The 14,816-nt window shown below is 40.5% G+C and overlaps 1 protein-coding gene across 1 annotated transcript in view; it reads left to right on the top strand.

Annotated features, from left to right (window-relative positions):
- The first annotated feature begins 628 nt into the window (after positions 1-628).
- hcrtr2 (hypocretin (orexin) receptor 2) overlaps positions 629-14,816 on the top strand; it is a 39,056-nt gene continuing 24,868 nt past the window's right edge. Inside the window, exon 1 of the mRNA XM_050071430.1 lies at positions 629-888. Within this exon, the coding sequence (XP_049927387.1) occupies positions 672-888 (217 nt within the window). The 5' untranslated portion in view covers positions 629-671. The remainder of the gene's footprint in view (positions 889-14,816) is intronic.

The raw sequence follows: 14,816 nt of genomic DNA, 5'->3' as shown, positions 1-14,816 counted from the left end.
TATTTATTTTTGATAAAGCACCACAGCTCATGCAGTTCGATTGTGCTGGTTAATGAGGTATCTGAGGGACCCAACTCGTCCTTGGAGCATCCGTTCCTCAATTACAGGCTCCTAATAGATTTCTGCACCGCTGCAGCTCATTATCCAGTCAAGTTGACTCCATTCATTTTGCCCTGTGGAGGATGAAATCTTAACAAAAATCCAAGCTTGGATTTAATATCAAAATTAAAAAAGACAAGACGACAAAATAAAAACCTGAAATTAGGATATGATGTACATTGAGTCTTATAGAGTGGCCAAGTAGAAATATTTTAATGTAGCTAATGATAATAATAAACACACAAACAGGGCATTGAGTGTCCCTCTATAATCTCTCTGTTTCACGCAGGCTTGTCTCCATCCTTCTTCCCATTGCTTATGAAGGGGTGGGTTACTGAAGCAGCTCGTGGCTCCTTGCTCCCTATAATCAGCTGTGTTTGTGTGTGACCCTGCAGTGGTCGTGCATGAAGACTGAGGACAAATCAGCGTCACACTGACGAGGTCTGTGAAGCGCGTTATTATCGCACCACGGACAGTGCCGCGTCTTTATTGGCAGTGTGCTCTCCAACCTGCGGTCACTGCAGCCAGACATTAACAGCAGGAATACAACAGACACACAAAGACCTCGGAGGATGTCTGGGATCACTGGGAATCTGGATTGCGAGGAGTGTGTACCTTCGGCACATGTGGCCAACAGCACGGAGTTACATCCGCACTTCACTGTGGATGAGGACGACGAACTTCTGAGATACATCTGGAGGGAGTACTTACACCCCAAGCAGTATGAATGGGTTCTCATCGTGGCTTACATTATTGTGTTCTTCGTCTCACTCATTGGAAACTCGCTGGGTAAGTTGCGTCTTTGATATATTTATTGTCTTTTCCCATTCATGCGCATTCAGTCCTGCAAAAATCACACTGGAGTACACTTTGGACAACTTTTGGGGAATGTGAATGAGCATATTTTCTACAAGGATAGTATCGCTTAAAGCCAAAGTGATGGAAAATATAAAGTAATCCAGTTTTTCTTTTGATGTTAAGCGGAATCGCAGCTGCTGATGGAGAAGCATCAAGTCAGTGCGCGTCTCTCAGCGCAGCCAAGTGCAGCTGCAAACGCACAGAACTGGACCCCCCACTGATACGTTTGAAGATACGGACTGTGCAAATTATGTCACTTTATTTATACTTGGCTGTCAGTACAAGAGATAAGGAAAAGAAAAGCTTTTTGCGCGCACAGATTCAGGTCATAATTCACTGTCATGTTGTCTGTTCATCATTTTTCGCTCATTAGACTGCTTTCAATTTATTTAACTTCAAGGAGACTCAAAGTGACCATGCAGCCTGACCTTTATTGACAGTACTTCAAACAGATATGGAGGCGATTTACTGAGGAACTACTGTGAAATGTTTTTGCAAGAAACTGCCTCTTTAGTTGTAGCAGTCATGGTGGTACTCATTTTACAGTCATCACAACCTGCTTAATTTGATCCATCCAACCTCAACTCCCAGTGGCTTTTCTTGCAAATTAATTTTTTTTAATGTCACAGCAGGATTGCTCCCTCTTTTTTATCAGCTGGAGCTATTTTAATTCACTGGAGCCATTTTTTTTTATCTCTCAAACATTTTGGTCATAATTGCTCTCTCAGCAGGTCCCTCGATTACAGCTGTGCAGATAGTTCAACTTTTTAAAATATGAAGTAGTTTGAAACTAGATGTATTGCCTCAGCTTGTGAGACAGAGGAGGTGCAATATGTTGGAGTACATGAGAAGTATGTGATAGTACTACCTATGGTTTGGATGAAATCTTGCAGCCCAAATGAGACGAAAAGTACAATATTCTGCAATTTTTACCTGATTTAAATAAATAAAATAACTATATTACCATAATTAAAATATTCATATCACGATTACAGTGACCAACATTATCAGAATTATCCCAATGTGCTGAAAATGTTCAAAAGCACTAATACACACTCTGACATCATTTCACCAATTTTTATTTTGATTAGCAACAATAAGCAGCACTTTTTGTTTGCATAAACCTTCTCATTAGAGTGAACACTGCTGTGTGCAGAAATCTTTTTGACCAGTTTGCACTTGCTGAGGTTTCCAGCACCTTGCCAAGACTAAGCTGGGCGGAACTATGGTTGTCCTTCATCATGTTTGCATAAACATTAAAATGACAACATAGCCAAGTCCCATATTTGAACAGATAGCAGTAGCAAATTATTTCTATAACACAGTTTGTACACAGGAAATATTCAGTGTGCTTTACACAGATAAAAGCAAAAGGAACATCTATTTGTAAATATAATTAAAGTAAAGTAGACTGTACATAGAATATTAATTCAGTCAGGAGAGACTCATTCTGAGGGAAAAGACTTTTTATATGTGCACATAAGTATGAGAAACGTGAACAGTCTTTTGGCAAATAGACCCTATTAGGATGTCATATTTAAGGTGGGTGGTGAAGCCAGCCCTATTGGACTCCCTGCGGAGTCTAGGCTCTGGTGGTGGTAGTGGTGCTGATGCGATTAAGAGGGGGCTAAATATCCCGATGTGAAGAGGTGTGGGTGTTTGATGAGCTTGTCCTAGGCTCTGGCTACAATTAATGGGGTGGAGGAAGGCGCGACCATTCCACCTCAAATGACAGCTGACAGCAGCAGAAAGGGGAACACATTTGAAGTTTGACAGTAACAACATGATTGGCTGAAAGAGATTGTGGCAAAGTTTGATTGGATAATTAGAGGAGCAAATGCCCATCATCAGCTGATTGGAGAGGGCAGTGAGATAGAGAGAGAATTTTGAATGAATGCAGCGTAAAGAAAGTTTTCCTGATTAAACTTCCACTGTGCTTCATTTAAACAGCTCAGTCTCTAAAAGAAAATACTGGCATTGTCCATTTCTGCAACCTGTGAGTCTATGAATTGTATCTTTGATGTATCTGTAAAACTATGAATGTAGTTTATGAATTGGCTTGTCAGCTGAAGGTGGAGGGGATGATGGATGGTGTGTCATCTTGGCGAGACATCTGCCAAGCTGCAGACCATTGTTTGACACAAACAACCAACAAAACAGGTTGTTAATGAGAGGGTCATTGAGGGGGATAGTGCCATAAGAAAACAATCCATTTTTACTGAGACTCTGCTGCCTTTTCAGCTGGGATTAGCATCAAAAGCAGGTATTTTAGGACAAATCATGATCTATTCTCAACCATAACAAAGTATTTGTTCTGCCATGTTAACCCCAGTGTTTTTGAAATGTAAAGAGTTGTAAAGTTTCAACATATCTGCTAAATAATAACATACAAATGTAACATATCCATAGGTAAAAGAAAAATGTTTTCAACCTGGGTTTGAGAGTTGTTATATAGGGAGAATGTCGAAGATGTTATGGTAGTTGGTTCCAGTTGCACACAGTGTAACAGCTAAATGCAGCTTCACCAGGTTTAGATTTGACTCTGCGCTGTGTTGACTGACCTGAGTTATTCTTATCAGAGATGTTTTTGTGGGCTAGTAGCAGCATGTTAAAAAGTCTATTTTGTAACAAACTAGAAGCCAGCATAAAGATTTCCAATTTCAGAACTGGAGTAGTGTGCTCTGCTGTCTTGGTCCAAGACAAATCTCCAGCATCGGCACTCTGGACAAGCTGCATCTTATTATTGGTCCCTTTGGGAAGAGGAGTGGAGAGACCATTACAATGGTCGACCCCACTGGAGATGACAGCATGGATGAGCTTCTCTTGGTCATTTTGGGACACCACACTCTTGACTGTGGCTATATTTGTAAGATGATAAAAGGCTTTTTTATTAATTGCTTTGAAATGGCTACTGAAAGATCTGATGCTTTTAGAACACCTAGATTTCAGACTTGGTCTTTGGTTTTTAGAGCCTGTGAGTTGAGTTTTTATTTTTATTCATATATCTGAGTATCATCAGCATGACCATGGTAATTATTGTTTTCCTGTAGAATTTAGTCCATACGCAGCATGTAAAGATTAAACATTAGCAGTCCTAGGACTGATCCCTGGGGGGCTCCCACATGTAATAGCCACTCTATTAGATTATCAACTGCCAATGGTGAAAAATGAACTCCGGATCTCCTCGTGCGGGAGGTGAAGGCCCGTCAGAACCAGATCTATGGGGACATGACCATGATTGGTCAGATAATTTCACAATTTCATTTGTCATTATTACAAATTATGATGATCATTATTACTGCGATTAGATCATTCTGATTAATGACTGACCATTAAGCCGTGTTTCTGATAAATATTTTAATGTGCACAATAATAACCTTTCACATTGTAATCATATTTTTATTTGTTATAAACGGAGCAGCAAAAGCATATGTGTGGCTGCTCCGTGTGTGTCTGAGCAGAGTGCACGCGTGTTGTGCACCCGCCTAGAGACGCATATTACTAAATTGTTTAACAGCGAAATACTGCGGCGTTGACTTTAGACCAGGTTTTTGTTGGTCACTGACGCATTTGCTTTTTACGTCATCTAACTAGCAACGCGCCATGACTGCGCCTGACCACTCCTCATTTTTAGACCAACACACCCGGAGAAGCGCAAGTTCATTTGCTTGTTAGACGACAACTGCGCCTGCATCTAAATAGCAATGACACTTGCGACATGGATTATGCGCCCTCTGCCGTCCGTCCACAATGTGTAGTTTTTGGCCAACAGGGGTCTCTGAATCAAAAAAATTACAAAAAATGGAGCAATGCCGTCATTGCTGTAAGTTTCTCTCAATTAGGATTCCTTCAATGTTTATCCTTCAGGAACTTTTACCAGGAGTGAAATCATCCATTGAGGTTAAAATCAGTGTTTCTTAGATGCTGTTTGGCTGGTTGTGGAGGGTCTGGTGCCCCAACTCCTGCTGATGTGCTTTATTCTCTGATAACTTAAGATCCAGATGTCCGATGACTAAAATTCTTCATCTGGTTAAAAAATGACCAAGATCTAAAACATTGGAACACTGGAAAAATGTGGCTCAAAACTGGCTAAAAAGTCAGCCTATGAAAACTTTTGGCAGGAAACCTCAACCTTGATGCATGGGCAATGGGGATATGACACCACTGACCAGCAACCAAATGACACAGACTGTGTTGTTAATTGAAATTATAGATTTCTCTGAATTTGAAAGTACACAACTCGAACAAGAAATTTAGACATTTAATGGCAAAAAGTAACGTATGTCTTTAAGGACTGTCCCAGAAAGACCTGCCCTACAGTGTCAAACACCGTACTGAGATATAGTAGAACTAGAGCTGATATTTTACCTGCATCAATATTTAGCCAGATTTCACCTCACACTTTTTAAGAGCTGTTTCAGTACTGAGGTCGGAAGCCTGATTGAAATTTGTAAAAATATCTCCTCAGTTAAAAATAATGCTGAGTTGATTGAAAATGACTTTGTCAATAATCTTAGCTGTGAAATGAAGGCAGATATTTTTAAAGACTGGGAAAGTGCCTGATAGCAGTGAGATATTAACTATGAGCTGTTTCCTGTAGAGATTTTTGGTCGATAGTAAATTTAAAAGCAAATTAAATTGTACCACAGACGTCAGACTATTTCTAGGTGGTCATAGAGACAGGATATTGTCATTGTCTGAGTGTGTGGCATAAGTGGCCGGTCTAATAGTTTAGATTCTTTCACTGATAAACAAACAAAGTCATTACATTTCTCAGTGGAAAGGAATTCTGGGGTTATCTGTTTTGGGGGATTTGTCAGCTTGTGGCAAATAGAGTGAAGGTTTTATTGTTCATGGTAATCATCTCAGAGAAATGTAGCTGTCAAGCCTGCATGACTCATAGTTAAAACTACAAAGGCTTTGTTTATGTAGGTCATAGTGGATTTGAAGTTTAGTTTTTCTCCACTAACATTTGGCTTTCCTGTCTGTCCTTTTCAGTGCTTTTACCATCATGGTATTTCTCCATGGTGCTTTCTGTTTGCTCAAAGTTCTCTTGACTTTTACCAGTGCAACAATGACATTCAAAATATTCAAGTTAAAGTTACGGAGTGGAGCAACTGTCTCTACATTCATGGTCAGTGACATAGCCTCCAGAAAGTGAGCACTTGTACTGCCGTTAATATGCCTTTTCTCAACAGAAACAGGACTTATTGGAAAAACTGGTGCAAACAGTACATCAAAGAAGACAAACAAGGGATCAGAAAGGGCCAAGTCCTTAATCATAACAGAAGATGACAACCATATCAAATATGCATTAATATAGCCAGTCTTTGAAACGCTTGCTTAAGTGTTTGGGTTTTCCTGCTGTTGCATGCTGCGCCTTTGTCTGAGAGACTGTTGCTATCTTTGGTTGATGCAGGACAGTATTCTAAAGCTTGGTAATCAAACACAGCTTTAATGATAATTAAAAATTGAAATGCTAATTTTAACCACTGTTTTTAGTATGAAACCAGTAACCGTCTCACTTCCAGATAGGAGTCAGGGGAGAAAAGGTATTTTATAAGGAACACTGGTTGATTCATCAGCAGTAAATCTTTTAGTAACCACACATGCTAAATGTTGCAGACAACTCGCAGCAATAATAATCCATTCTGCAAAACAACTCAGTCCAGCAGGTCTCTTAGTCTAATGGACAGCCTGTGCATAACATGTGTCTGCACATGTTATTGCAGTAATCAGACACTAGTATTGATCATTCCAGCATTTCCAGACTAATCATTTAACATTTTCATATCAGCGTTGTAAGATTGGCAGGTACACCATTTGGCTTGTTAAGCACAACTTACACAGGAACACTGCAAGCTTGTACTTTATACTAAAATTGGAATATATGAGAGCAACAAATAGGGAGCAAACACACCTGTTTATCTTCTTTCTCCCACAGAATATGACAAGCTATGCCTAATAACTCCATATACCACACTCCACTTTGCAGAGGTCGCTTATATGACATTTGCATTTGTTTGTCTAACAGATTGAGGGTATTTTGAGGGTGTCCTTGCATGCTTCATCAGTAGTTTCAGAGCCAGAGATGACAGGTTCTCATTATAGTTGTCTCCATTAGATAAAGAACTTCTGAAGCAACTATAATCAGAAACACGCAACGTTTTTAAAGTCATCTTAGCTTCTATTTCTTTATGATTTTGTGCCCCAGGCTTTGTTTTCTATTGCTGTTTGCAACACTCTCCATCTTAACGGTCACTGAAAGAAAGCATTTTAAAGAGTCTCTTTGGTTTAGCTTTTTGATAGTTATATAAGTTTGGGTGTGAGCAGAGCCACCGACCTCAACAACTTCACCAGAATAAAAGAGTAGAGAAAAAAAACTAAATGCATACTTCACATCAAGAGCAACTTCTTATATTTACTTATATTTACTTCTTATATTTATCCTGATCCTTATCCTTCTTTTAAGCTGGAAAAGGTAATTCAGAGGGATTTATGGCAAAGAACTTAACTTATGTATTGAGCTAATTTGGTCTGATGGTGTGTGGAGGTCTTGGGGTGGTTGCTTCCTCTGCCCCTATAAGATGGAAGTAGGGCGGTGACATCACACGATAGTATGGACGTCAATTTCAAACTTGCACTTTTTTATCAGAAGAATTAACCTCCACTTTATTAAATTATCACTCCACTCTACAGTCCCCCTCAGCTCTATGGAGCGTTTTAGCATCTTTCAGCTTATTGTTTTGGTTTTACAGCCCATTACTTCACTGTTTTGGTTCAAACAAGTTAGCGACTGGCTGGTGAACCCCTTTTCGACAGCCATGGGTTGGCTTAGCTTGGCTTGGACTGGGTTTGGGCCATCAGCCCAGCACAGCAGGGATTTGCAATGCCATTACAACAGGGCTACCGTCTTGAAGGTGTGTCTTAAACTGATGATGGCTTGTCTTGAGTGATGACGTTTAAAAGCAGAGTGTTGATCCATGGTTAAAGTCCCCTGTTATTTTTGCTGCATGTGTTTTTTTACAGCAGGGCAGGTGAAAGAAGTTTATCTGTTGGAGGTGAGCTGTTTGCAGAGCTGCAGTAAGAGCCTGTTGTCAACAGCTCTTTATCAACATCTCACTGTGACTGTTTCTGCTTTTAGTCTTGCTCCCTAAAGAGAAACCGCTAACTAAGCTTTCCTAATTTAGTAATAATACATTTCATTTCCTATAGATTCTTCACAATAAAAGCCCCCCATAATTTTGTTATGTAAAAACTTTTATTGTGAAGCACCAAAATAAGGAAATATTGCGTTTTCGAGCAGCAACTTCACATGACTTCTAATATGGAGAATAGCGGACATGAAACAGTAAAATAAAGCAGATATCTAAAGTAATAACAGGGCACAGAAAGAGAAACTAAACTCCAAACCACAGAGATTCAGTCAAGCTATAAACGTACTGAGAGCTAAACACACAGAGACTTTGAAAAATGACTTTCTCTCTGGTCTCCTGCAGACAGAGGTGAGTGGAGTCTCACAATGCACATGCTTGTTTTGGGGGGAGAAGTGGGGTTGGCAAGATGTCACTGCTACCCGTTTGAGGACGAGTGGCCTGGCTTTTGGACCTATCCTGAGAAGGTCCATCTCCATCCGCCTCTAAACTGACAATGGAAACACAAATCAGCACGGCATGGCTTTACTAGGTGCGGCAGGAGTGACAATGGAAAAAGGGTAATAGAGAAGCATTTAGCACCTGTGGAGCCAGATATTTCCCTCAGGAGTTGGTGAAGGCCAAAAACAAAGTTAAAAGAGAGTAAATATTGGACTTATAATTCATTGGGCAGACACAAACACAACTCCTAATGAAAACGATTGACACCATGGGCTCTAGTTTCGCAGACCGGGCAAGACGGGGGGCCTGCGCTTCGCCATCTGGGTGTGGCCAGGCGGATTTTGCAAGTTTGGCACACCGTGCGCGCTGGCACAGCTACTCCTCTTTCCCACCTGCGTCCCTCCTACCTGCGCAAGTCGGAAAGAGGGAGGAGAGAAGGCGTGGAGTGGGTTTTACACAGCCCATTCACATCACACCAATCAAATGAGCCCCCAAAAGGCGTAATGAGAGTTGACTCAATTCGCCATGGCAGAAGAGAGCAGCAGCGTCAGACGGCCAAACTTCTCCCAGGAGGAAACTGATGTTTTGGTCCGGGAGGTCCAAGCTCGCAGTGTCCGAATATACGGAACTGCGAGCTTGGACCTCCACAGGCTGATGATGCAAAGGTAGCCTGGGAGGAGGTCACCACAATTGTAAGCTGATGATGCAAAGGTAGCCTGGGAGGAGGTCACCACAATTGTAAATCAATGTTACGTCTCTCTCGTGCGCGCACGCGTTCTCTTTTTCTCTCTCGCAGTTTCACTCTGTTTCTTTTCTTTTGACTTTTCTAAGATGACAGATGCTGAATATATACTCCCTATCTGATGCTGTGGCTGTTTGTGGTTGGCTGAGAGGGATGTGAACTCATTAGTTTGCAGCTGTGTTAATCAAATCAGGTTGGGTTTCCATTACGCGTGCCAAACGTGCCAAACGGTGCCAATCCCCTTTGATCTGACATCAGATGTGACGGGACAGTCGATATAGAGATACATTTATGTGCTGAATGCAGATAGTTGCATTCAATAGTGGTTTTGTGGCTATTTATTGCATCGTTAATGTGCCTGATATTCTGAAAACCTGCCTGTGAGGTTTTGGTGACGTGTGCGCACTGTCCGCCAGTCAGCCAAACTTCGGCTTACACCGGTTACGCTCCGCCTGCGCTAACAGTAGACCTGGTTTCAGCTGGCGAGCTTTTAGCGCACCTTCGGCGAAGCCTTTTGGCACGAAACTGTCACTGCGCCAAGCTGGATCTGTCGACACCTCCCCCTGCTGTGCCGCCACACCCATCTCAGCGCACCTCGGTCTGCCAAACTACCAAACTGAGCGCGCCTCGGGTTGCGCTGCTCGAAACTAGCTCTGCGTGGGGTTTGCCACCCTGCGCCACCCTGCACCGCACCAGGAAACTAGAGCCCCTTGTGTCTGTTTGATGCTTAAATAATTGCTAAAACTTTTTTACCATATCGACTCTGTGGGGTGACGATATGTAAATGTTGTGTATACTGTTTGTTTCTGCTGCCCTCAGGGAGCTGAAAAGAAGTTAATTAGGGTTTTATAATAACAAGCAAATTACTTTTATGTTGAGATTCCGGTGGGGGGGGCCAGCGGGTGCCAATCAGATGCCAGTTGGAAGCTCATGCCAATCACACCTAGCATCTTGGCTGACGGGCCTTGGCAGGACAGTATATAGCTCCTACTGGTATCTGATTGGCCACCTCTGGTGAGCCTCTTAGCATGATACTGTAGGTAATGAGTTATTTATTAATGTTTATGTTTATGTTTATGTTATACCACTAAAGCTGCAAGCTGACGACCACCTGTTGCATTTTATAGACGGTGACATCACCTCGTTCAGCCAGCAGCACATCTCAGCTTGAGATGCATGCCTTTGGCTTTGTTTTGGGTTTAGTGCTAAACTGCATTCATTTAATTATGATCACAATAACAGGAGATCAGAGAGGGCTCGTGTCTTTGAAGTAGGTGTACAGAACTGTTGCTGTGGGCCACGGCACACCTACAAAGGTCTTAAGTTGATTTAGGCCAATTATTTACTAAGTAGTGATGAGTTCATTACGTCATTCTTTTTGTGTGTGTGCAAAAATTTCAGGTGTGGCTCACTTACCGAAAATCAAACAGCATTTTTAAATAATAACCGAATCCCAACTGAGACTTTACAGTAAAGATTGTGTCATTACTTCTAACAGGAAGTCATTCCCATAAAGACACAATGCTTTCAGCCTATCAGAGTGAGCTGTCTCACTTCCCTGTCTTTACTTAATCTAGCATGATTTGGAACAACATGTTTCATAATCATTATGCTCACATGAAAGAGTTTGAGTTTGTTACAAGCGGTTAATAACATCCAACATGGAAGTATCAAAAGTTGAGTGAACAGAACATATAATATGAGAGAAATTATTATTTTTTTTATTCACTTTATTAATCCCCCTGAGGGGAAATACAATGTTTTCACTCTTGCTTGTCAATTACACACAGGTCCGAAAGACACACACATGCACAAACAGGACCTATACATGCACAAAGTGGAGAGATGTCAGAGTGAGGGGGCTGCCCTTGGTCAGGCGCCCCGAGCGGTTGGGGGGTTCGGTGCCTTGCTCAAGGGCACCTCGGCAGTGCCCAGGAGGTGAACTGGCACCTCTCCAGCCACCAGTCCACGCTCCATATTTTGGTCCGGACGGGGACTCGAACAGGCGACCCTCCGGTTCCCAACCCAAGTCCCTATGGACTGAGCTACTGCCGCCCCACAGAGGGGAGATTGGCTTAAAAAATACTAAAATCAGAAGATATTAGCACAAAGCAGAATAGATAAATAATCAAGAGGACTAATGCACTATAATACAAAAAATGTATATCAAAGACATAGGAAATATGTATGTAATCACCATATAAACCGTGCTATCAATATTTTAATCATGTTAAGTACAGTAAAATAAGCATGGAAAGAAATTAACTCATAATTCTTGTGCACTTATTAAGAAAACTATAATTATTAAAACTTTAGCAAGTAAAAAATACAAACAAAACCACATGGATCTCACTGCAATCAGCTGTCCAGTAACACGCTGGTGCAACTCTTTTAAAATATTACTTGCGTTTATGATTTATAGCTTTACAACACTATGATTTTATGAATCAGCTAATCCATGTTTTAAACTGTTTTACTTCTAAATTTTTTAAAACATTGAGCTTACATTAAAATTGCCCCACTCATTTCACAGGTGTTAACAGGTGCAAGCAGGTGTGAGGGAATTAATCAGCTGTGGGTGTGTTTCTCGATAACTGACAACAGCCTGTGCACCATATGTCACATGTCTTACAAACGAATGGACAAGGGAACAAGAAAAACAAAAAAAAACGTCAAGCTCCTTACACAATAAAGCCTATTTACAAAATTGTCTACAAAAAATGTTGATCTTATGAATGAAGACATCAGCCTTGCAGCTTTCATAAATTATTCAAACGTTGCAACATTGTACATCCTTATGCTGTGTATCATAAATTGGTCTTTTGAGATCCCCAAATCCATTATAGCATGCCATGGTATCTCATCATTTAATACTTTGGGAGATCATGTTTGCAGATTAAACGTCCAGTACACTTCTCTTCTGCTACATATTACTTCAATGATACCACCTCTCTCTGACAGAGTCACTTTTTCAGTGCCCTGGAACCTAAGTGATATGATATCATGTTTTAAGTCATTAAACTGCTACTGGGTAATCTCCATCATTTCTCCTTATGGAGCTCTTGAGTTCACTTATTCTCTGCTTCAGTGCACGTGATGTTTTACCAACAATCTACTAATAAACTGTGAAACTGAGCAAGAGCAGTGTGCAAGATTTTCTGCTCAAAGTAATATTTTCCAACACATCTGCATCTAAAATAGTTGGATGTGCGAATACCTTTCTTCAAACTATTTGTCCCTGAAGGGCAGGTGGTTTTTGCAGCATGACAAATACAACAGGAAATTAAAAATTGAACTGCTAACAGTGGTGGCACTGTTCCTGCTGATGATGAGAATTGAAGTATTTTGGATCTGCAAGATTATGAAAATTGCAAAAATAAAAATGCATGAAGAAAAGATTTTCCATTGTGTATTGCAAATTCCTTCATTCCTGAATTCAGAATTTAAAGGCTGATCACTGTCTGTCATTAGCGCACACGTGAATACATTTTCTATATATGATACTGTCATACTGTTGACTAAAACTGTTTTATAAGTTGGTCCATGTTCCCCAGAAATGTACTGATGGATTAAAAATACAGCAGTACATTTCTGAGCTTCTGTGACATAGTGAGTGCTTTAGAGGTTTGCAATGACATTTATTATAATGGAAATACAATCGATGTCCCACTCAGGCTATAAAACTGAGCATCGAACAAACAGCGGGTTGCCAGAATGAGTCAAATGTTTTTTATTTGCGCTGACATTATTCCATATTTTTGACAATATGTGATGCAGTGTTTTTGTTCATTATAATGGGATGCTGTAAAAACTGTAAAAAAAAGAAAAAAAAAAGAAGGTGCTCCACTTTTCCTCACAGTTGTTGGTTCTTTAATATGTTTTGACCCGGAAGCCTGAACAAAACTTGCAGGTTTAGGTGTGCAGCTTTAGTTAACATTACAATGGTCAAGTCACCTTAGGTAGACTAAAAGGCCCGCAACAGCTCCTTTTTCAGCAAGTCAACCCACTAACCTGGTTTATGAGAAAGGCAGACTGTGTTTCTGGCCAAGGGCTGTCACTTCCCTTTAACTTGGTATTGTTTGCCAATACCCTTTTAGTCTTTTTGGCATGCTACATCTTCAAGTTTCTTAACCAGCGACTCTTACTTTGTCCAACCACCATTTGCATGTGTGCTTGTGAGAGCTGCTCAGTTATTTGTAAATCCGTCACTAAGTTTGTGTCTAAAGTTGCTCCTAAGTTCCTCGTCATCACTTGCCAGTTTCAAACTACTGATTTACTAAATCACACAGCAGTAACATTTTAAAAGTTGAACATTATTGGTTAAGTATGTTTAATAATTACATTTTTTTTCAGTTACAATTACATAACAGTATTTTATCAATCTCCTTCTTATTCCAGGAAGCATTAATATTACCAACTCTGAAACATATTCAGCCAGGACATTAATAAAGCAAAGTGATAACTATATTTACGAAGGACTGGCATTTTAGTTTATTATATTTCTTGGCCCCTTGAACTGCTATTTATGAAGTTAATATAGCTTGTGATGGTGAGTCTTTACTATATTTCTTATGTTTTAGGAGCTGTTGTGTAACCCAGCTGGCCACCAACGCTGCTGCTTGAATTTAGGCTGTGATGATTGGTGACCAAAGTTAAATGTCAGGACATCTACATCAATTAGATGATGCTGATGCTTTGTTGGTTTTAAGTTGTTGTTAAGCAACCAAAATCTAATGTCTGTGAAACGTCTCATGCAAACGTCATTAACATTAAGTTGTAAGGTATCTAGAACAAACCGAACTTCTGCACACAACATCATGAAATCCAATGTCATACAGCATTTTCTGTCCAATATACATCTTTTTGATGTCTCTCTGATGCCAGCTGGGAAAATCACTAGTTTAAAACCAGCTAGTATTACAAAGAACTAACAAGGACATACACAAAAGTAGCAGTGGATTTACAAATAGTTGTTTATCACAGGTTTCTCAATAAAATCTGCAAGCAACCCGTTCATGTTAGAGGGAGTCATTTTATTCAATGTGAAAATCAAAAACACTCCCTTATGGCGCTTCAATGGCAGCTGCACTGAACCTCCTTTTTATTTGCTAAGTCTTTGTTATTGTTGATTTAACTTAAAGTCCTGCTCTTTGTATATTTTCTTAATTGACACTGGGCTGACCCAATTGCATTTTGAAACCCCCTCCCCCTCTGGGTTCAGCGTCTTCATCAAACAGCCTCTGCAACAACATGTGTGCCAAAATGAATAATACAAGACACACGGGAGGTGCAGAGAAATTGTAGGTCGGAAGTATTTTTCTGACCTGGACTTTTCACACCCTTTTAGCAACTTGCCGGCTGCTCAGAGTAACATCTTTCCCTCTCCTCTCTCACAAGCAGGCAGGAGAGAGTTACTGAGAGAGTTAGACTTATGGTGATGCAAATCGGCTCCACAAGCCTGTCATAACGTAAGCCTATGTGAAGTTCGACAAAAATGTGATAGTCTTTGTATCCCCTCCTCT

The sequence above is a fragment of the Epinephelus moara genome, chromosome 19, assembly GCF_006386435.1.
Source record: "Epinephelus moara isolate mb chromosome 19, YSFRI_EMoa_1.0, whole genome shotgun sequence".
NCBI classification, from domain to species: Eukaryota; Metazoa; Chordata; class Actinopteri; order Perciformes; family Serranidae; genus Epinephelus; species Epinephelus moara.
This window is presented reverse-complemented; position numbering and strand designations above follow the sequence as displayed.